The 22,811-nt window shown below is 53.8% G+C and overlaps 1 protein-coding gene across 1 annotated transcript in view; it reads left to right on the top strand.

Annotated features, from left to right (window-relative positions):
- ANK1 (ankyrin 1) overlaps positions 1 to 22,811 on the top strand; it is a 205,515-nt gene that overhangs the window by 132,739 nt on the left and 49,965 nt on the right. Inside the window, exons 3-17 of the mRNA XM_061177537.1 lie at positions 2,613 to 2,711; positions 6,680 to 6,778; positions 7,323 to 7,421; positions 8,402 to 8,587; positions 9,644 to 9,742; positions 10,117 to 10,215; positions 10,547 to 10,645; positions 12,863 to 13,060; positions 14,480 to 14,578; positions 15,003 to 15,101; positions 15,610 to 15,708; positions 17,066 to 17,263; positions 17,806 to 17,904; positions 18,494 to 18,592; positions 22,325 to 22,522. Of these exons, the coding sequence (XP_061033520.1) occupies positions 2,613 to 2,711; positions 6,680 to 6,778; positions 7,323 to 7,421; positions 8,402 to 8,587; positions 9,644 to 9,742; positions 10,117 to 10,215; positions 10,547 to 10,645; positions 12,863 to 13,060; positions 14,480 to 14,578; positions 15,003 to 15,101; positions 15,610 to 15,708; positions 17,066 to 17,263; positions 17,806 to 17,904; positions 18,494 to 18,592; positions 22,325 to 22,522 (1,869 nt within the window). The remainder of the gene's footprint in view (positions 1 to 2,612; positions 2,712 to 6,679; positions 6,779 to 7,322; positions 7,422 to 8,401; positions 8,588 to 9,643; positions 9,743 to 10,116; positions 10,216 to 10,546; positions 10,646 to 12,862; positions 13,061 to 14,479; positions 14,579 to 15,002; positions 15,102 to 15,609; positions 15,709 to 17,065; positions 17,264 to 17,805; positions 17,905 to 18,493; positions 18,593 to 22,324; positions 22,523 to 22,811) is intronic.

Below are 22,811 nucleotides of genomic sequence, written 5' to 3'. Positions count from 1 at the left end.
CCCCTGTGTGATTTGGCTCTGCACTAGATTCCTGGGTCTTCTTGCACACCGATCATAGCTGTGCCACATGGGCTTCTTCTGTGGCCCTGGTGAGGGTGCTGGATTCAGATCATCACAGTAATGGACTTGGAAGTAACTTAGTGTGACTATGTTGGAAACAAATCAAAAATAAAGTGAGAAAAATAAAGTCATAAAGAAGAAAGAGATCTTTGAACCAGGATCCGAGGTGGAAGCTGAGTAAAACTATTAGAGACACAGATCTATTGATATTTAGACGGTCCCTTGCCTTCTGCCAGAGTTCAGCTTTGGGAGGAGGGTATGTGACCCAGGGAGGGAAGCAGGGGGGCTTCCTAGGGACCAGGGCAGCAAGTAAAATCCTGGGGACCACCTACAGCGGTCGTGACCAGACCCACACGAATGGTTATGGTGACTGAGCAGTCCCTCTAAGCTGCCTGGTAATCACAAAGGGAACCTGTGCTTTCATCGTCTGGTGAAGAGAAACATACTAGTTCCTCGGGTTAAAAAAAAGCCCCAAACTCTTCCTGGGGCATCCAGGTTGGTTCTATATGTGGCTGTGACCTAGAAAGGCTGTGTGACCTGAGCCAATCATTTGACTTCTCTGGGCCTTGGTTTCCTCAGCATTCAGGGATCTCCAATAACCCTTTGGACGCCAGCATCCTCTGGGCAGACAGTGTGTCTAGAATCCCTGTGGATTGAGATCCTGATTCTGGCTCCAAAGAGCAGGGACAGCCACCCCTGGGGTGTTAGCAGCAAACATTAGCGTTTTCCTTGTAGACTGGCCACTTCCCCAGCTTTGAGGCATTCAGGACCAACGACTGCTCCTGGAAAGTGACTGCACCCCCTGGCAGCGCTGAAAGCCCCGCAGTCAGCACACGCACGCCACGCTCGAAGCCCCAGCCGAGTCCCCTGCAGTGAGCAGACTGTGACTCCCACAGTGGTACGCCCACCCTGGATTCCCACGTGACCACAGGGTGCCTGCGCTCAGCGCCCGGAACCTTCCAGACAAGGCGCTGCTGGGTGTGAAGAGGGGATTGCAGATCGCAGCGCTGGGGAAGGAGGGGCTCCCTCCGGTGCAGACCCTTCCCCAGGGTAGAGTCAGGATGCAAAGCTGGAGAGAGTGGCTCCAGGCGCCCCGAGCGGGTCACCTGAAAGGCTTTTCTGCAAGTTTGTGTTTTGCAGAATGATTTGAGGGGAACTGGCTTCAGCCCCAAGCTCCTCCCCCTCCCTCAGATTCCTGCAGTCACAGACCTGCTGTCAAAACGGGCTCTGACCTAGCCTTCATCTGATAAACTCATTCACACTGGGGTGTGGATTATTCACACAGCTTTGGACCCTACATTTTCATGGTGTCCAAAATCTGCAAGAGGAAGAAATCTAACAGAGATTTTCAGGCATTGGCAAGAGGAAATATTGCAACGGGCTCTCCCATCCCCTCCACGTACACCCACCCTGGCAAGGCTGGCTGTGCTGACGGGCAAAGATTTGGCCAACTGTACTCTGTGTGTTTGGGGCGCAGGGTGGATCCGATCTAACTAGAAAATAGGTAAAGTTCCCTTCAAGCCTACTCTGGGCTGTTCTCTGACAACCAAGGCACCTGTTATATTTGCCCCGTCCAAGGCCCCCGACGTAAAGAGGGTCTTATACATGTTCCATTCTCCCATCATGAGGCACCTGTGTCACATTACGGCAGTAATCACTCAGTACTTTCCAGTGCTGGTTTTAGCAAAGCAATAGGACTAATCTGTTAATGGGTTAATGCACTAGCACTCCCAGGCAGAATATTTGTGTTTTAATTGGAGTCTCCTGAAAATGATGCCCTGATACAAAGGGAGAGTGGGAGTTTCAGGACCCCATGGTGGGGCTGCAGAGATATTTGAAGATGGGTGAGCCAGGGACCCCTCCATTCACACCATCGGGAACCAACCCCTCCATCTTGGTGATGAGGGTCTTTCTTATCAGCCAGAGCCCACGGTGGCCCTGGGGCACCCCCTGAAAGGGGACATGGGAGAACAGAGTTGACCAGCAGAGGAGACAGGAAGGAGGAGACATGAAGAGGGGAGATTGCTGGTGGGGAAGGAGGGGGGTGGAGATCACTGACCGATGAAAATCATTCTCTGTGTGGAGCCAAGATCTACTTCTCCATTGGAACTGAAAGCTAGTTCCATCGTGTAGTCAGTTATTTGTGTTCTGAGTAGCTCTCTTTGAAGGCAGCTTTTGCCAGAAAGTTTCAAGACATCTAAGTGCAAGGGTCAGAAGGGTCCAAAGCAGGAGGGGACCAGTGAGGCTTGCGCTGGCTGCTTTCTTTAGAGCCCGGGCGGCTGGAACTTTAACTACCCAGTGAGAGTTCTGCTTTTGTGGACTTGATGGTTGGCCCTGGAAAATGTTTGTTTTTCTTCCCCTAAAATTTAACTGTCAGACAAGCTTTGGTCACAGGCTGGCTCTGCCCTGCGCCTATGTTGACACCACTCGGGGTCTCCCCTTCGGGCCCTTCGCACGGCCCCTCGCGGTCAGGGACCTCAGTCCAGCCGCCTGGACCAGCAAGACACACGGACCCTCTAACCCCACCGTCCCTGCCTCTCTGCTCTTCACAGAATGGGCTGAACGGCTTGCATCTGGCCTCTAAAGAAGGCCACGTGAAGATGGTGGTCGAACTTCTGCACAAAGAGATCATCCTGGAAACGACAACCAAGGTACGTCTCTTGGGCGGGGGGGCGGGAGGTTTCCATCAAAATTCACATATTGTCCCAAACCTTAAAAACATAGAAACCAGCCCTTCCTGACAGAAACCCAAGCCTGCTTCTGAACTTCTCTCATCCTTGCAGTCAGTTCCTAGTCCTGTGAGCCCCTGAAATCACCCGAAAAACACAGGACCCCATTTCCACAAGGATTCAGGGGGCCTTTATCCTGATCACTCGACTGTAAATCTAAAAATAAAACCCTTTGCCCAGTGGCTTCATGCCTTCCCAAGCTAAGAGGTCCACAGGCAGGTGCCTTGGGTCCAAATCCTTGCTGAGATGTTTCATACTCTGTGACCTGAAGCAAGTTACTCAGCCAGTGAGAAGCCTCAGTTTACTCATCTTTAAAATGGAGATTATAATATGTAGTTGCAGGATTGGTATGAAAATCAAATGTGGTAGTGAATATATAATGCCTATATAGGAAGAAATCAATAAATATTGGTGACTGTGTCATTCATGAGGGCTGTGGAAGAGTCCACATCCCTCTCATTCATCCTTCTCCAGCGAGTCTTCCTTGGTCAGCCCCAAACCCATTTCCTCTCCTTACTGGGTCCCTTGAACAGTGAATAGTGTTCTCTTTACTCCAAGCATTTGTGTGATGTCACACCTCTCACAGCAGGACGGTTCTCCCCAAAGCAGTAGATTATAAACACCAGTGACTTAAGTCCAGAAACTGCAGTCATGAAATTGATGCATCTACATGTTGCAAAATCAGTTTCATTTCTTATGCATCTTATTTGTTTACTAAGCAACAAGCAGCCAGCATTTAAAAACAATCAAAATTAAACCAAAAAAATCACCTCTGTTTACTGTGTCAAGTACTGTTTCCTCTTTTCCCCCTTCCTTTGTTATATCCCATGGTTTTCTTTCTGGACTGGTCCCGGCAGCCTCTTATTTTCCATTTGCTGTTTATTCAGCGTGGTCTCATGCACAGCCCCGATTTCAGTTCCACGCAGCAAACGTTTTACTGCCTCGCGAGCAGAGAACCAGAAGAGCAACAGGTAGAGAACAGATATAATTTATGGTAATGAAGTGAACTACCAAAATATTATGAAGGTAGACTCATCTCTCGAGGTAAAATTCTGTAATTTTCATGTCATTTCCCAAAGGTGAAGAGATCTCACGGATGAAACAGACTGACTTGCTCTTTCTAAACGTGTACAGGGCGTTTTTTTTCTAACCCCGTGACAAATACCAATTGTTTCCACCCGGCTTCTTCTGTGGATGAAAGGGATGTGGTTATTTCTCATCTGATGCCGTCAGCTGCCTGGCCGCAAGCATGGTGCCATCTGACCGGCTGTGGTGGCCAGAGGGCTGTCCTCCCCCTGGCATCCCCACAAAAGCTGCAGAAACACTACACTTCAGCACGTTTTACTCTCTCCGAATTTCCCCCTTGGATCAGTATTTTGCAAGCGAACGCTTGGTGTGTCTCTGTTATTTATAGAAATTGTATAAGCCAGCGTGGTTTCTGAGGGCCCAACAGAGGGAGGAAAAAAAGGGTGAAGCTGAAACCGTGGGCAAAGCAAGAGTCACAACAGATTGGGGAATTGTAATGGGTCTCGCAAGCAGGGGCGAGATTAAAAAAAGAAAAGACTAAAAAGCCAAAACCAATATAGGTTCCTAAACTGTGCTTAGGAAATTTAAAAGCGTGAAACAAATGTATTCTTTGCCTCCCCCTGCACCCCCCAGAGGCCAGCTCAACATCCAAGCTGGTGGGGATCAGAGCCGCGTCAGCCCACCCCTCCCCAGCCCGGGCACTCACTCAGCACCCACTGCGGCCACCCTCCCTGCCGTGAGCTCTGGGACTCCCTGGAAATGGAGAAATTGGGTCTTTGTGGATCCAAATATAGCTAAGTAATTTTTCCTGCTTCTTTGAGGGCACGTTCCGTCATGCTGAGGGAGGGGCAGAAAAAACCCCATCTCCCTGTGACTCCAGACCTGAGGCTGGGGGTCTTCTTGAGCCTTGCGGCGTGTGCATGTGTGTGTGGAGGGGGGCATCCATTCCTCACCAGGGCTGCTCTCAGCCCAGGTTCTGAAGATGTCACGGGCCGAGTCCCATGGCCAGGCCTCCACATCTCTCCCTGGCCAGCTTCCCTCCACGTGGGTTTATACGGGGTGAGTCCTGTCGTCGTGGGATTTCAGGCAGGAAGGGGCAGATGGAAAGAAATGTTCGAAATTCCCTTCTTGAGCTGGCCCAGTGCCTGAAACACACATGCTCAGCGTGTGGTGAATGGATGGATGGACACGGCACGCCTCCTTCTAGGTGGGGAGGCGTGGAGGTCTGAGTCCTGATTCCTAGAGAAGGTTCTGGTGCCAGCAGCCCTGTTCCTCTTGGTACAGCGAGTGAGTCGGACCCAGGTGCCAAGGTGTCTAAGTGGAGGCTCTTCGGACTTTGAAGAAAAAAAGATTACTTAGCATCTATATACTCATTTCTGGCACTTGTTCTCTGATGGATATTTGAGGAAGAACCCTTCTGCTTATCAAATGGGACTTAAGGAGAAATCAGAAAGACACATTTGGGAGGTAACAAGAGGACCCTCCTGCCTGAGACAGGCCGCGCTTTAGAGACAGAAACACGAGCCCTGGGGCGCCGGGTGGCCCTGTGATGCCCAGACCCTGTGATGCTCAGACCCCCTGGGGGAGGCGCTTGGCTCCCAGTGGCCGGTGGCCCCAGCGCACAGACTAGATTTGAAGTCCCTGTTTGGTGGGTTTCCTGAGATGGATTGGCAAGTGTTCATGTAGTTTAGTTAAAAACTATATGCCGTCTGAACTAGAAAACGTGAGGTCGTGTGAGATCTGTGCTCCGTAAGTAGCAGAGGGACAGATGGGTCCAGCTGTGGTCCCTGTTTGATGGACGTTGGCAAGTGGGCCTGCCCCGCCTGCCCCTCCCGGAGCAGGGATGCCCGTGGGGTCACGTGGGGGAGAGGGACTTGGGAGGGAGGCAGGAAGGAGCCTGGCAGGGAGGTGCATCCCAGAAACGGAAGCCGCCTGCTGGACCTGAGCCCGCCCATCCAGGAAGTGCTGTTAAATGCCCAGGATGGATCCAGACAAGAAACCTCACACGTCCCCGCCACTACCACCACCTGCAGAGCCTGCCTGGCGTCTTAGTCTCTGTTACCAGTTCTCAGCTTTTGAAAAGTTTACCTTAGAACAGCTGTGAATCTCATGTGCTTCTAGCGTTTCTTCTCTCCTCTCTGACTTGGTGAACTCTGACTGACTGTATTTTACTTATTCATATTCTTCCTTTGTGTTTTCCTCTGCCAGGTTCTATTCTATTTATTTTTCCGCACTTAGTTTCATATTTTTCTTTTCTTCTGCGTACATTATATAGTTCCTTTTACTAACCTCCCTCCCCAACTCCTTTACCTATTTCTGCCCTTCCCGCTTCTATCTGATGCTTGACTACCCCTCACCCTGTGCCCCCTTTGGTCCAGCCTTTGGCCGGTGCGTGTTGCTGTAATGGCACGAGGGAGCTGGGCCCGCGGGATCTGTGGCCTCCTTCTCCCTGGAGCTCGGGGCCTCCACCCCATCCTGCAGGGCCACAGCCTGGGAGGAGCCAGACGTCCAAGGAGCCAGCTTGCCTGGCAGCCCTTCCGCAGGTGTCCTAGGGAATTCTGACTGCCCGTCGGCCGATGTCAGGACGCCGAGCCCAAGTGCAGCAGATCCGTGCTGGGAAGTTGGCTTTCTTGTTCTCGGGCATTCCTTTTTCAGGAGAACGGGAAGAACTTCCCTCCCTGGGCTGCCAGGGCTGTTCACGATGTCTGATGGGTCAGGCACACAAGTGTGTGCGGTCCACCCCTTGGGGCCATAAAGGAAGCCCGCTGCCTCCCCGCAGACAACACCCTTATCCCGCACCTGTGACAGCCCTGTACCTGTGACGGGCCCCTGGGAACCTCCTGTCTTCCCTCCCCGTGTTTCAGAAGGGGAACACGGCGCTGCACATCGCTGCCCTGGCGGGTCAGGACCAGGTGGTGCGGGAGCTCGTCAACTATGGTGCCAACGTCAACGCCCAGTCACAGGTGATGCTCAGGGCCCCGGGCCGTGGGGCTGCCCGTCCCCTTCACCCGGGTGGACGCGCGGTGTGGCCGAGTCCAAATGTATTCAAATGTCTCCAAGCACCTTCTTGCTTTTTCCTGCTTCACAGTGGACATTCTAAACACGATGGGGTGGGTCATTGTGGACCCCGTCTCTGTTCCTTTAGCTGAATAATATATTTAGTTGTGGCTCATCTGTGTATGGGGGGGGAAGTGAGGGGGGATGAGGAAGGGAGTGAAATTAGCGGGGGGTGGGTGTGCAGAAGAGGCTGACCATTCTGGGAGGGGCAGAAGCAGACTTCCGGGGAGGATCACCCCACCTGGTGGCCTTTTGCAGTAACCCCGCTACGCCACTGCAAAGTGTCCGTGTGTTTTTATAGCTGGAGACACAGGTGGGGACGTTGCCACAAGGGCTGGGTGGAAACAGGATGCAGGGAGAGCTGTCCGTGAGTTTGGAGGATTTTGCATCGGTTTTAGCATCTGTCACTAACGTGGGTGAATTCCAATGGCTTTTTCTCTTGGCTTACAGAAAGGCTTTACACCCCTGTACATGGCAGCACAAGAGAATCACTTGGAGGTGGTTAAGTTTTTGCTGGAAAACGGAGCTAATCAGAATGTAGCCACAGAAGTAAGTACCTTGGGGACGCGGCCCCACAGCTGAATGTCTCTCGGGGGGAGGACACGGTCCCAGGGGAGCGTGTTCCTGGGACATGGCTCGGGACGCATCCTCTGCCATGATCAACGTCCTGGGTGCTGTCGGACCCTGCAAGGGGGTAAGGGACAAAGTTATGGCCATTGAGGGATGCCCAGACACGTGCCAGAGAAGTGACAGCGGGGGTGAGCCTGTCATTCCCACTGTGACAAACACTGGAGGCCGGGCTGGAGTGGGGGGCGTGGGTGCACGTGTGTGTGTGTGTGTGCACGTGTGCGCGCATGTGTGGGTGACAGGTCTGCCTCGGACCTTAATGAGGAAGGCTCTTGCCGGGAACCCACGTGCACTCTTGGACAAGTCACTCGACCCTGAGTTTTGTCACTGGTGAAATGATGAAATCGGACTAGGTGGAACCAAAGCTTCTCTTGACTCTTAGCATCAGATGACATCTGCTTTGCCAGTTCAGGGGGCCCTGTGCCCCTAGTACACACCGAGGAGATTAATAACAGTAGCTCACAATTGAAACCTCGGTGCCTGGTGTGGTTTCCAGCTTTGGTAGGCGTTCAATAATATTTGTGAAATGAATGAAGGAACGATGGTCGGCCGTCAGTTCACGGCACTGTCCTGACACTGGGTGACGGGGTGAGAGGGAGGCAAAGAGACAGGGCAGTAAAAGCTCTCATCAACACTCAGACTAGGAGCACGTCATAAAGGAAAAGTTAAATACGCGCCAAAGGGAAATTACTGGAGGTGCTGTGAGATGGCAGGGAACGAAAGCAGGGCCAAGAGTGGCGTCTGGGAGGAGGTGGCATCTAAGCCCAGCTTGCAGGCTGTGGAGGAAGGAAGTCCTCTCGGGCAGAGGACAAGAGCCCTGAGCTCGAAAGAGCATGTCCTGCCCTGAGGACCGAGCGGTCAGGACGGTCAGAGCAAATGGTATCTCCTCTCTCCCCGGTCAGGACGGCTTCACCCCTCTGGCCGTGGCCCTGCAGCAGGGCCACGAGAATGTGGTGGCGCACCTCATCAACTACGGGACGAAGGGGAAGGTGCGCCTGCCTGCCCTGCACATCGCAGCCCGCAACGATGACACGCGGACGGCCGCGGTGCTGCTGCAGAACGACCCCAACCCCGACGTGCTTTCCAAGGTGAGGCAGCCGGCGGGGCCGGGATCATCCCGGGGCCCGGACCGGGGGCCCTCGGGGTCTCCACCGATGCCCGACAGTTACTCGGAACCAGCCCAGACCACAGAAGCTCCGGCGTGCACCCCAAGCACCCGCCCCGCTGCGCCCGCCGTTCCACCAGCCAGCCGAGCGCCACAGGGGACGCCCCCCTTTAAATCCCCGGGCAACGCTGAAGGACGTGTGCTCGGTGTGGCTCCAGGTCACCCAGAACAGCGTCCAAGCGGGGCAGGAGGGGCCTCTGGCCAGAGGAGGACTTTACAATCCATCCACCCCACCCAGGTGGTGTTCTAGAAGTTTATTCCAGCTCTTTCCCCAGCTTCCCCCCGGTTGGAGGGAGGGAGGGGAGGGTCCCCACATGGAGATGGGACCGGGGAGGGGCCTCCCAAGGGCCTGGACAGCCCGCCGTCTGCACACGCTGTCCGATGTTTTCACTACCTGTAAGTTTAGACTTAACGTCTAAACTTAACGTCTCCCTCCCGCTGGGAATAAACTTGCACTGAGTCAGTCACACAGGCCCCTGCCCTATGGTCACGGGGTTCCGCCTGGAAAACTGCTGCCTGGATTGTTAGGCGTGGTCGGGGGTTAGGAACAGAAAGATGACAAGGGACCCACCGAGGGTCAAAGGGCCACCCTGGCCACCCAGCTGGCCACCCAGGGGCCACCGCATCCCTTTAGGGGCTGAAACCGTCCCAAGGATTAAGGTCATGGACCCCATAACACTCATTCATTAAAATCTCTTCAAAAGTAACCGTTCAGAGGAACGGGCCCTGCCTGCAGCGTGGGAGGCGACCCTGGTCCATGGTTTGTCCACGTGAACCACGGAGACTGGGTGTCCCCAGAGGCAGCACCTCACTTTTGGATGTAACTTGCCGTGGGACATCTCTTGACCCCTTCCATCCGAATCTGCCTGCTGTGTGAGGTCCGCTGGTCCTGCCGGCTTTTCAGAACCCCAGGCTGATTCTCAGGTAGAAATGCCAGTATGTGGCCTGTGACGCCTTGTCCCCCTCTGTTGTGTGCCAGACGGGATTCACCCCTCTCCACATCGCAGCTCATTACGAGAACCTCAACGTGGCCCAGCTGCTCCTCAACCGGGGAGCCAGTGTCAACTTCACGCCCCAGGTGAGGCCCTTTGGTGAGGCCGCCCGTGCGTGCAGGGACTGGGGGAACCCAGTGCCCCCCTCTCATGGCACCAAGGACATCCCCGCACTGCAGACATGCCTGCGGGCGAGACAGCCCTGGATGGGTTTCTAAGAAATTGCAGCCTGTGTTTTTGATTCTGGGGGACCAGGTCTCAGCCAGCTTACTGTGATGAACCAAGAGGCTGGCGTGTGCTTAGAGGCTTTGAAATCTTTCTCAGGCGAGAAGAGTCCTAACAGTGGGCTCAGAGTGGCCGCTTGCCTGGGGCTGGGGCAGGGCCACAGGGGAGCAGGGCGCAGAGCAGCTGCCTCCCAGACAAGGATGCACGCCCTGACCAGGCCCTTCCTCCCCTCCAGAACGGCATCACGCCGCTGCACATCGCCTCCCGCAGGGGAAACGTGATCATGGTGCGGCTTCTGCTGGACCGCGGCGCCCAGATAGAAACAAGGACCAAGGTGGGTGCCAGCAAGCTGCCCGGCAAGGCCAGGGGAGGGAGTGCTGCCTGCCAGGGCCCCACCCACGTAGTGGGCTCCCCATGACCAGCTAGGGAAGGGCGTCCAGCCTCTAGAACAGCCCACAGGGGCAGCTGGAGACCAGACTGCTCCATCGAGCTGGTCCTTAAGGAAGCCTTCTCGTGCCTCTCCGGCTGGAATGATGCCACAGGTGCCTTCTCTCCAGCGACCTCTGATGGGTGCCTCTGGGGCTTTCTCTTTTTGACTGTCTTTTTTTTTTTTTTTTTTTTGATTTTTTGTTTTGTTTTGTTTTGTTTTTGACTGTCTTTTAAAGGATGAATTGACACCTCTCCACTGTGCAGCTCGGAATGGGCACCTGCGAATCTCAGAGATCCTGCTGGACCACGGGGCGCCCATCCAAGCCAAAACCAAGGTGCGAGCTTCCTTTCTGCGAGGAGCATCTCTTAGGAAGGGCTCCAGGTCAGGCCGACCCGGGTCGAATCCCATTTCTGAGAAACAGAGATGCTAATTCTACTAACTCAGCCAGTGTGTGTGACGTTGACCCCAATGTCTGTCACACAGGAGGCACTCAGCTCTAATTATTATCTAGATCAAGGTTGGCACCCTCTCTCTAAAGGGCCAGATAGTAAATATTTTTAGGCTTTGCAGGCCCTGGTCAATGTCACAACAATTCAAGTCTACCACTGTAGTGGGGCAGCAGCCATGGATAATGTGCAAACTAGCAGCCCTGTTCTAATAAAACTTTATTGCCCAGCACAGACAGCAGGCTGGATTTGACCCATGGGCTGTCATTTGTCTGTACAGCTCTAGATCAGGCCTCATCTCTTTTACCCTGGCTCCAGAAAAGACAGGAACTAAGCACTCGGGGAGTCTTCAGAGCCTGGGCCGGACTGGATGATGTTGAAAAGAAAACAAAACGGTTCTTCTCAAGGTCCTTTCGGGGCCAGAGCAAAAGCCCGGCCCTCAGTTCTAATATGAGGTCTTGAGTCTTACTGGGGCTAAAGCTGTCAGACTACCTGGTGTTGCCTACACCGCCTCCAGGCCCGCTGCCTCGTTCTTGGGGTGAATTTAGAAGGTGGTCAGAACAGAGCAAGGCAGAAACCAGACCCACCCATGGTCACTCCCGAGGTTTTCTGTGCGCAGCTCCCTGTCATAAGATTCTACACCATAAAAGCAATTTATTCCCTGACCGAGGAGCATGTGAGTGTTCAGTGGAGCTCTCTGAAATCTGGGTCATGTTCACGGCCCAGGCTGTCGTGTGTGTGTGTGTGTGTGTGTGTGTGTGTGTATATTTCCCCTTTTTATAAGGACAGCAGTCATATTGGATTAAGGTCTACACCAGTGACCTCATCTTAGCTAACTACATCTGCAATGATCCTATTTCCAAATGAGGCCACATCACGAGGTCCTGGGCTTTAGGACTTCAACATGTGAATTTTGAGGGACACAGTTCAATTCAAACACTAACAATAGCCATCATGCAGCTTGATTGTGTTTCTCCCTCGCTGAAAATCCTTCTTTCAGTTGTCTCTTGCTAAAACCTAACGTCCCAGTTTCCTCACTCAGGGGCTTTCATGATGCAGCTCCCGCCTGCCCCTGGAGTCCAGCTCTACGCCCGTGGCCTCCCACATGTTTACCTGCATGGAGCTCCCTGGGTCCGAGGGCGGCTCCCTCTGTGGCATTGCACACGCCATTCCCTTCTCGGGGATGCTCTTCCTGTGTCTTCTCCCTGGCGAGGTCCTAGCTCAGGGATCACCTCCCCGGGAAGCCTTCTCTCCCCATGTCCCCCCGACCCCATCATGACTCCACCCTCCCCTGCTCCTCTGTGCTTTATCACGCCTTCCTGATGTCACCACATGGAGTGGCAACAATGTATCTCTTTCCCCATCTTTAACCTACTAGTCTGCCAGCTTCCTTGGCCTGGAATTCTGTCTGTTCTGTTTCCCCAGAGCTTATCCCATACCTGGTGCACTTTAATCACTTAATATTTGCTGAATTAATGTCTGAATGAATGAGTGAGTGAGTCTTCTCTGTCTTTAATTTTTGAAATAAATTGCTATTTAAGAAACAGTGAGGATCCTTAACAGTTTCTTAAAGTGATGTGCACTTGTCAGGGACGAAGAACGGAGGGCTTTAGATCCAAATTCCATTTTAGCATCATTCATTCGTTCAAGACCACATTGATTAAGGACCACTGTGTGTGTTTCATGCGTGCGTGGGGCGTGTAAGAGATACTAGGCACAGTCACTGATCTTAAGAAGCTTCTAAGGAAGGAGAGAAGATACGTACACCTGAAAAGTTAATTATGAAAACAATTCGGCAAGTATATAAGTACAGTCCGAGTGAGGGGTGCAGATGAGAAAAGCCCACAGGAATCAAAGGTGGCCAGGGGAGGCTTCGTGGAAGAGGTGGGCCTGGCTAGAGCTGGCCTGGAGGATTTGGCGGGGTGAGAAGAAGGTTTGCAATCAGAGACCAGCAGGAACGCGGAGGCCGGAATGAACCAGGCTCACCCGGGAGCCACGTGGAAGCCCTGTGTAGGGAGGAGGTGGGAAGTAAGGTTGGAATCATTGCCTGCCTTGAATTTCCGTGTTCGTTTCCTTTGCGACTGGTTGTTTTCCCTCTTCACCAGAATGGCTTGTCCCCAATCCACATGGCGGCTCAGGGGGACCACCTCGACTGTGTCCGACTCCTATTGCAATACAATGCAGAGATAGACGACATCACACTGGACCACCTGACCCCGCTCCACGTGGCCGCCCACTGCGGCCACCACAGGGTGGCCAAGGTCCTTTTGGATAAAGGGGCCAAACCAAACTCCAGAGCCCTGGTGAGTGGGAGGCTATCGGAGAAGGTGCCAGAGGGGCTAGGGCCAGAGCTGCGTGGCTGCGCCCCCCAGGGAGGTACCCACTGGTGCCTGGAGCTGCCCTGGAGATTCAGGGCGGGGACAGTGTCGGGGTGGGAGGGGGGTGCTGAAGCCCGCGGGGCGTGGCAGCGCACAGGCGGATGTGACCTTACTCCCTGCCGCATCCCACACATAATGACCGAGCCCCCGTAACAGGCTGAGGTCCGGGTGGGTTTGGGCCCAGGACACCTGACTCACAAGCAGTGTGTGCGGTGGGTATGCGGGATGTCACTCCCGTCCGTGCCCAGAGCTGAGGGATGGTGGTTTCTAGCGGCTGCCTGGGTTTTTGACCTGCTTTGGGGTGAGTGAAATGGGCTCAGCTAAGCACCCCTCCTCTGCAGAGGGGCTCACAGTGGTCACGGTGTTTGAGCAGAGGTGAGTTCAGCCCTAAAGCAAATTCCCTCCTGGGACTGGGGTTCCTTTCGCTCGCCCCAGGCCAGGGGCTCCCAGGGAAGTTGCTGGCGGGGCCGGAGCGCTGCACGGAGCCTGCCCACACCCGCCATCTCCCCTCTGCCCATTCCCAGAGGAGGAGAATTTAGAAGGCCGGACAGCCTCCAGGCCGCAAGGATGGCTCGTTCATTCATTTATTCGTTCATTTGTTCAGAAAGCTTTCACCGAGCAGTCCCCACTTGCCAGGCACTGCCTGGGGTAGTCGGGGTTTCTCAACCTCAGCACTACTGACATTTGGGGCCCGATACTCTTTGTTGTGGGGAGACTGACCCGTGAATAGATGTTTAGCAGCGTCCCTGGCCTCCGCCCACTAGGCGCTAATAGCACTCCTCCCCTCGTTGTGACAATCAAAAACGTCTCTAGACATCGCCAGGTGTCCCCGGGGCGGGGGATGGGTGGTGAGACAAAATCCCCTCCCCTCACATTGAGAACCACTGCCCTAGGGGATAAAGCACTGAAAAAACAAGCAGACAGACAAAACCCAGCGAACAAACAGAAATCCCTGCCCTGGTGGGGTTTACATCCTAGCGTATCATGTTCGAGCAGGGCTGAGGTACAGAAATCCATTTGACTAGAAACGCACGGCGGTTTCAGGGAACATGCTGTGCTTCACAGCAGTTCTCTTTATTGTAAATTTCCCCTTAAGGGAACTTTAAACAGCAGGGTCTTTCAGTGCGTCCAAAAATATGACTTAATTTGGAAAAAGGGTTTACAGACAACATATCCAGGACCTCGCCTGGTGCATAGTGAGAGCCACCCGCCTCTTCCGTGATTCACAGTGATTGACGTTTAGGCTGGGCAGGGGCTGCCTTTTCATCAGCAGGGTGGTCTGGGTGTTCCTTGGGCTTGAGTGTGAGCCCCTGCTTGCCTGTCTCCCTTTGTGTGGGGCTGCAGAATGGCTTTACCCCCTTACACATCGCCTGCAAGAAGAACCATATCCGCGTCATGGAGTTGCTGCTGAAGACCGGGGCCTCCATCGATGCTGTCACTGAGGTAGGAGAAACTCCGCAGGCGAGTGGACGGTCTCCACGAGTCTTCTTCCAATAGCCATCTTGAGAGTTGTTCTTTGTGGCTGCGTGTGTGTGTGTGTGTGTGTGTGTGTGTGTGCTAGTCTAGAACTCTCAGAGGAATACGTCAGGGGTCGCTAAGACCGGGAGCTGGTGTCAGATCTCAGGGAGCTGTCCAAGGTCAGATGCAAAATGTTTTGAGTTGTACATGTGGGTGGAATCACCCTGCAGTGGATTTTTTTTTCCCCCTCCGGCCATTTTCCTGGAAGCAGACCCATTTCATAGAACTCCCTTTCCTTGGAAGACTGTTCTGGAGCCCCTAGAGGCAGGAAAGCTTAAGATCCATCTGGCTGTGTCTCTGGAGGAGCGGGAAAGGCTCCCCCGTCTCACTCCTGTCTGGTCTGTTCCAGTCCGGCCTGACACCTCTCCACGTTGCCTCCTTCATGGGGCATCTGCCCGTCGTGAAGAGCCTGGTGCAGCGGGAAGCATCGCCCAACGTCTCCAATGTGGTGAGTCCGTGGGGAGAGCAGGCCCTTCCTGTGGACGGAGGGCTCAGAGGCGAGCGTTTGCCAGCGATCCCAAGCTCTCCGCTCGAGGACAGAGGTAGAATTCTCAGAATAGCAGGGGCTTCGGACTTGGGGAGGAAGACTGTATGTACTGACGCTTTCCCGGTTAAACGTGTCACCCATCTGTAAGTATTGGGGGTTTTACTTTGGACGATCATTTGGGAACTTCTGTGAGTGTTATCTGGGAATACATGTATGTTTTTAAACATTCCTTAGCTCTGGGGCTTACCTTTAAGTGTATCTTACACACACACACACACACACACACATAAACACACACACACACACACCGGGCATCAGCAGACTAAAGGCTGAAGTTGCTTGCTGGGGCAACTCCACCTCTTGGATGAATGCCCGCCAAGCTACTCCAGGCTGGCACTGCGGAGCTCTGTGTGTGCCCTTTTGGAAACCCAGCAGGTGTTAACACTTCCATAATTTTGTTATCTTACAGAAAGTGGAGACCCCGCTACACATGGCAGCCAGAGCAGGGCACATGGAAGTGGCCAAATATTTGCTCCAGAACAAAGCCAAAGTCAATGCCAAGGCCAAGGTGAGTTCTGGAGATGGGAGGGATCCCAGACGGAAGCAATTCAAGCGCAGGAGGAGCCATCCTCCCTGATCGGAGACCAGGCTGCAGGGCTCGTGGCACCGAGATTCCTTGTCACACCTGCTTGGTTCTGCTTTGCAAGGGTTCTGAGAAGGGCAGAGATGTGTTGGCATCAACAAAAGGCCAAGAAACAGTATGGGGCGGGGGCGGCGCTGAAAGGTTGCGTGTGGGTTACAGTCACAGTATCAGAAGAGAAGCAACTTTTTGAAGAAAGGGTTGCCGGTGAAAATCAAGATGCCCCCGCGATGTAAAAGGCATCTCTGAGGGACTGAGTGAGCAAAGGGTAAGAAGACCTGCTGAGTTTGCAGTCTGGCTTTGGCCAGGATCAGGCTTTCCTACCGCACAGACCACAGAGCCTCTGTTTAGTGTCAGGACTGTGGTTTGGGTTTGAGCCACGTGAGGGAGGCCCCCAGCTGGGCCCAGTAACACAGAGACCCTGCCCACTGACCCACTCAGCTTCCGGAGGAAACTGGAAGGGGCGGGGGGCGGGAGCTGGGATGAAAAGTCATCTTTCCCCAGGTCTGACCCTCCCATCGCCCCTGGCGTAGAGAAAACCAGGGTAGCCTTCAGACAGAAAGACAAGTGGACACTTAGACAGGACTCGGGAGACAGTACACTTCACCTCGTTTGATTGCCCTTCGCTTAAGTGTGCTTTGCAGATAATGTGTTTTTTAGAATTTGAAGTTTTGTGGCAACCCCGCGTTGTCAGGTGGATAGCATTTTTCTAGCAGTAAAGTATTTTTTAATTAAGGTAAGTGTATTTTTTAGACATAATCCTATTGCACACATAATGGAGTGTAATGGCATGTAAATAACTTTTATATGCACGAGGAAACCAAAAAAATTCAAGTGACTCACTTTACTGTGTTACCCAATTTATTGCGGTGGTCTGGAACTGAGCCCACAATGTCTCCGAGGTCTGCCCGTAAGAGCAACCACAATGTATAGTTTGTGCCAAACGTGGTGTGAAACATCTTGTACACGCTGTCTGCTTGATCCTAACCATAGCCGTATGAGGTCAATACCGTTATTCCCATTTTACAGATGGGAAGGCTGAGCCTTTGGGCAATTAAGGAGGAATAACAACTAACTTGGAAGGTTGTTATAAGGAGTAAATAATATAGAACACATTGGTTCCCATAATTCAGAGATTTGAATCTCAGCTCTTCCTCTTACTAGCTGTGTGGCCTTGAGAAAGTCACTTAACCTCTCTGGGCCTCACCTGCCTTCTTTATAAAATGAAGAGTTGGGTTAGGTAACCTTAGCGTTCCCTGTTCTTTGTTTTTGCTTTGGGTTCCAGGATGACCAGACCCCACTTCACTGTGCCGCTCGCATTGGCCACACAAACATGGTGAAGCTCCTGCTAGAAAATAACGCTAACCCCAACCTGGCCACCACTGCCGGGCACACCCCCCTGCACATCGCAGCCCGAGAGGGCCACGTGGAAACGGCCCTGGCCCTTCTGGAAAAGGAGGCGTCCCAGGCGTGCATGACCAAGGTACAGCATTCCTCCTCCCTTTCTCCAGAGCGGCAGGCTGGTCCCAGCTGGGCCTGGGGCAGGGGAGGGCGTTCCCACCTGGTCCTCTGTATTGCCTTGACTGTGCTGAGGGCTGCTGGGAGGAACGGACCCACAGGACTGGCTGCCACCTGTGAGCCGGATGTGTCCCGTCCTTCCCCAGGAAGGTGAACTGTAGTCTCTCATCCAGCCACCAGCCCTCATCTGTTTATCATGGAATGGCTCAGGATCTGCTCTGGCCAGACCAGACAGGCTCTGGGATGTTAGAAGGCTGGCGGCCCAGCCCCTGCCCTCAACTAGCTGGCTGTCAAATAACAGCACCAGTGGTTTTGACTCCGTCACGAGAGGGGCAGGTGGCAGCCCCCTGGGCTCTGGGAGTCTCAGCGGGATCACACCTTCTGTGCCCTTTATTCTACTGGCGTCTCCACGCCAGTCGGGGTGGGACACCTCCTTTGCCGCGGGCCCTTTCTCCAGGGAGGATGGCGGGCCTCCCCACGGTTCCGACGGCCTGTGTTTCTCCTCAGAAAGGATTTACCCCTCTCCACGTGGCTGCCAAGTACGGGAAGGTGCGCGTGGCACAGCTGCTGCTGGAGCATGACGCGCACCCAGACGCCGCCGGGAAGGTGAGCTTGACCTTCCCTCCCGCCAGGGTGGAGCCGGGGCAGAGGGGCAGCTGCGCCCGGGTGGTCATCTCTGCCTGAGCCCACTGCGTCCCCCTTGCGAATGGGCAGCCGTCCAGGAAGAATGGCCTCTGGGGAGACAGATCTTTCTGACAGAGGCCTTGCCCTTCTAGAAAGACCCGGTGGCCCCTCTGAGCGAGGGTGCTGTACTGCCCCATCAGCCCCTAGGACCCCCAGGAATGAGGAGGTGACCCCCAGGAGTGAGGAGGTGATGCCCCCAGAATTGAGGAGGAGGTGACCCCCCCCAGGACTGAGACGGTGACCCCAGGAATGAGGCGGTGACCCGCAGGACTGAGGAGGTGACCCCCAGGACTGAGGAGGTGACCCCCCAGGAATGAGGAGGTGGCCCAGGTCCAGCTGCTTGTGTTCTTTAGAGACTTCAGCTCAAGACTGGCTCTGAAATGGTGTCAAGCAGATTTCCTGTGTAACAGGAAAGTGAATACGGATCCCCACGTGGTGCTGCCTGGAGCCACAGGCATGGCCAGTGGGACGTCCCCTGAGTGAAGGCTGTCCCCTGTCCATCTCCCCGCAGAGTGGCCTGACGCCCCTGCACGTCGCCGTGCACCACAGCCACCTGGACGTCGTCAAGCTGCTGCTGCCCCGGGGCGGCTCCCCACACAGCCTGGCCTGGGTAAGCCTCCTGGTCCCCACCCCGTCCTCACCCTGTCCCCACCCCGGGACAGCAGGCGGCCGCCACCGCTCAGGGAGGGCTGTGCAGAAGCAGCCCGATTACCTGCAGTGCGACGGCTGCTGACTGGGGACCGGAGCGGGCCGGGAAGTGGGGAGCACTTCTCAGCCACAGGTCACCTCGCAGACGTGAAGCTCGTTTTACACAACTAATGTGTACCCCGAACTGGTGTCAGAGGTCAGCATGTACAGCGTGTTCGTGGATTCCGGGACCAGGGCCACACTTGGAGAATATTCAGGGCTGGGGGTGAACTCACCAGAACCTTGGAGCGAGGAACCTGTCTTGAATGCGAATAGTCTCCCCCAAATCTGTTTCTCTCTGGAGTTCCGGCTCTGAGATGGTGTCGTTTCTGTACATACGTTACACGTTGAGGTGTGGCCGGCGTGCACCCTCACACCAGCCCCTGAGATGCTCAGAGCCATGGGTGCATCGCCCCTGAGGGACCCTGAGTGTAGGGAGCGGATGGGGCTTATGTAAGAGTGGACTGAGGGGGTGCTGTACGAGGTACAGGGATAAAGCTGGGCGCGAGGATCATTTTGGGGGGACAGGCCGTCCCCGGTGGGATGAGAAGGTGTGCAGGGTCTGTGAGGGGAGGGGGGCCGAGGGGGCTGGTGGCCCCGCAGATGAGGGGCGAGGAGAGGGGGCAGGGCTCGGGTGCAAAGGACAATCGCGGTCCCTGAGCTCACCACAGTGCTCAGCCCTGCGGCAGGAGGGAGCCATGGGTGGGTCAGAGTGTGATTCCAGCCGACACCTGCTGACTTCCATGGGGACGCAGGGAAAGTCAGGGCCGGGCTTCAGTTTGCCTTCCCCTCTCAGAATGGATGCTCATCTGAATTTTACAGCCTCACTTTCCTGCAGACACAGCATCTCCCAGACACCCCGTCTCCTTGGGCTCTGGTCCCGCGCTGTTGTAGCAGAGCCCACATCACTGTGTAGACAGCGCGCAGCCCTGCTGGGACGTGACTTACTCCTGCTTCTAAAAATAAAACGCTGGACTCCCCTCCTCCTCGCACCACTCCTTATATAAAAGAAATCAGAGCCAGGCTCATGGTATTTAAAGGGAGCTTTATCCAAGCACAAACCCTGCACAGATGGGTTTTGTTTCCATGGCAAAAAATAGTTTCCAAAGCAGTCTGGCAATTTTGTAGAATTTCGCATGCAAGTCTCTCTGCACCCAAACCAAACCCACCCCTTTCTAATTTTGATGCTAATGTTGTTTTAATGTTTAGGCAGATCTCTCTCTAGGGTGCGCATTCCTTTGGACGAGCTCATTTCCTTGGGAAAGAGGAGCCTTTTACTGGCTCACACCGTTCCTGAATCTTTCCCCCGACTCTCCTGCCTCCCTGCCCCTCGTCCTTGTCACCTACAGAAGGTCATTCATTCCCTGTAGTCCCAGCTTCGCGAAAGCTCACAGGGGTTGGTCCCTGATCTGAGACTGACGGTTGTTCTTGTATCTTGGTTTTAACTGGGGGTCACCTGGCAGCCTGACCTGGACGGGATGCCGTTCTTCCAGTGCAGACATCCTCCATTGCCCAAGTGGCCTGGACTCCTGATTATACGAACGTGAATAAGTACTCAAGTTCCTGTCCTTTGTTCAGTAAAAGAGGTCCTAATAATCCTTGCTTCCATGCAGGGAATGGAAGGCAAGCTGCAGTCAGGCATCCTAGGTGAGCAGTGGCCTCACCCCATTTCATCCCGACTTGGGAGCTTGTTACGAATGCAGAATCTAGGGCCCCCCAGTCAGAATCTGCACTTTACCAAGATCCCAAGTGATTTCATACACATTCAAGTTTGAGAAGCACGGCTCCAGCTAAAAGACCTGGGCTCTGGAGTCGGAAGATTCTCTGATACTCAGAGAGAGGGATCTCCATTTGGGGATGACTCCAAATCTCAGGCCTGATCCACTGAACCACACCTCTTTTCTTTGCTCCCTTTTGATACAGTACAAAACTCATTTTGTTTAATTAATTTTATTACAGTCAAAATGCCAATCTTGTCAGGGGAACACAACCTACAGAGAATTGAATGTTTTCTCATAACATAATCAAATTTAAAAGGAGGAACAGTAGGATGAATCATCTTACATAATTACTCAGAGAGAAGGATTTTTATTATTCAATTTAATTCTTTGGGTAAATGACAACTGTCCTTTCCCCAAAATCTACTTTGCAGACAGGCGGATCTCACCCTGTGCCCCAGTGCTTTAAACTGGGATTTTACTGTATTGGTCAGCCCCTTTTTTTCTGTTTCTTTTCCCTGATCAGTGGATCCTGGCAGAATCAGAAACGTTGGTTTCCACAATAAGGCAGTGGCTGGCAAAGGAGATTCAGTTCTGTGGGATGGCCAGAAGGATGCTGGCCGCGGCAGGAGACCATATGCCTTATGCCATCTGCTCTGGGACTGGGTGGGCATATGCTTAGAAAGTCCTGGGTCCTGCTCAGAGGTCCTCAGGCCTGGCATCCCCCTTAGCCCTGAATGCTTTGTGGCCAACAACATCAGCCTTACCCAGACGCTTGTTGGAAATGCAGAGTCCAGGGCCTCCCTATACCGTCTGAGTCAGAATCTGCATTTTACGGAGATTCCAAGTGGAATCTTGGCTCCAGTTGAAAGAACCTGGAATCTGGAGTCACAAGACCAGACTTGGGTTCTCTGTTGTTTCACTTACTATGTGACACTAGAAAAGGCATTTAGCCTCTCTGAGAACTGGCTTCTTTATCCACAAAGCAGGGTAGTAATAAAAATGCCTGTCTTACTTGCTGTACGTGGGTTGCAGTGAAGCTCGAAAAGGATAATGTAGGTGGAAGTGGTTTCCAACAGTGATGATCAAAGTAGGCTGCCTGCAGTGGGGTATGGAGTTTGCTCCCATGCACTGCTTCCTTCATTGAGAAAGTCTTCCTCCCAAGACAAAGGGGAAAGGAAAGCCAGCTGAATAGAGAGTGCACAGTGACGTAGCTGATTTACTGTGGGACCAATCTCTTCATCTCATAACGGACTTAACAGATTTGTGAACCAGGGCACTGCAAAACCATACAAAGGTTTATTAATTTTCTATCTCAATTTTGGAAAGCGCCTTCACATATATTATCATATTTGATCCATTCAACAACTTTAAGAACAAGGTAGATGTTACTATCCACTTTCAATGGCTTAAAAAATACAAAAGGAAGTCTAGTTGACGATCTTGCCCCTAGTCACTGGGGACATGTACTCTTAACGCCACCTGCCTGAAGCCACCAGGCCCAGGGGGAGCTCTTGGCCCAACGTCACGAGGAGAGAAGGGCTCTGTTCCTTTTCCTCTATGAACTGTCTTTGGGGGGCACGTTTCTTACTGCAGGAAAGAAGGCACGGAAGCCTTTCATTTACTTGCGTGCCAACTTGCTGGGTGTTCCGTAGGCCTGCCGCCTGGTTGAATCCTAGCATCTGTTGGGGACAGAGCACCTTGTGCACAGAAGATAGATGGAGAGAACGGGTAGGGCATTTGCTGGCTCTGGGAGCCTCTCCAAACCAAATGGCCTCGGTTGGTTGGTTTGTTTACTGAAGTGGCCCTCCCGGGTGACACCAGCCCTGAACCGGGCCTCCTGGCCCCTCCTCAGAGGATCTAAAACGTAAGGCATGCGCTAAGCTTGTCAACTCAGCACTCCTGTAACCAGGCTCCGGCGGCCCCTGCTATTTCAGAACGGCTACACCCCTCTGCACATCGCTGCCAGGCAGAACCAGATGGAGGTGGCCCGCAGCCTGCTGCAGTACGGGGGCTCGGCGAACGCAGAGTCCGTGCAAGGCGTGACCCCCCTCCACCTGGCGGCCCAGGAGGGTCACGCGGACATGGTGGCTCTCCTGCTCTCCAAACAGGCCAACGGCAACCTGGGCAACAAGGTAAACACGCGTCTGCAGATATCCCTATGGACTCAATCACATTAGGGGGTCAGCTGACGGCACACTGCATCTCAGGATCAAGCACCTGCTGTGTGCCTGGGTTCTGAATCAGGTGATGCGCACGCACACCTGCGCACGTGTGTGTGTGTGTTCTTCGTTGCAGCGTGTGGGCTTCTCTCTAGTTGTGGTGCATGGGCTCAGTAGTTGCGGCTCGCGGGCTTTAGTTGCCCCGTGGCATGTAGGATCTTAGTTCCCCGACCAGGGATCAAACCTGCGTCCCCTGCACTGG

Source organism: Eubalaena glacialis, chromosome 20 (genome assembly GCF_028564815.1).
Source record: "Eubalaena glacialis isolate mEubGla1 chromosome 20, mEubGla1.1.hap2.+ XY, whole genome shotgun sequence".
Classification (NCBI taxonomy): Eukaryota; Metazoa; Chordata; class Mammalia; order Artiodactyla; family Balaenidae; genus Eubalaena; species Eubalaena glacialis.
Note: the sequence above shows the minus strand (reverse complement) of the source record. Positions and strands in the feature narration are given on the sequence as shown.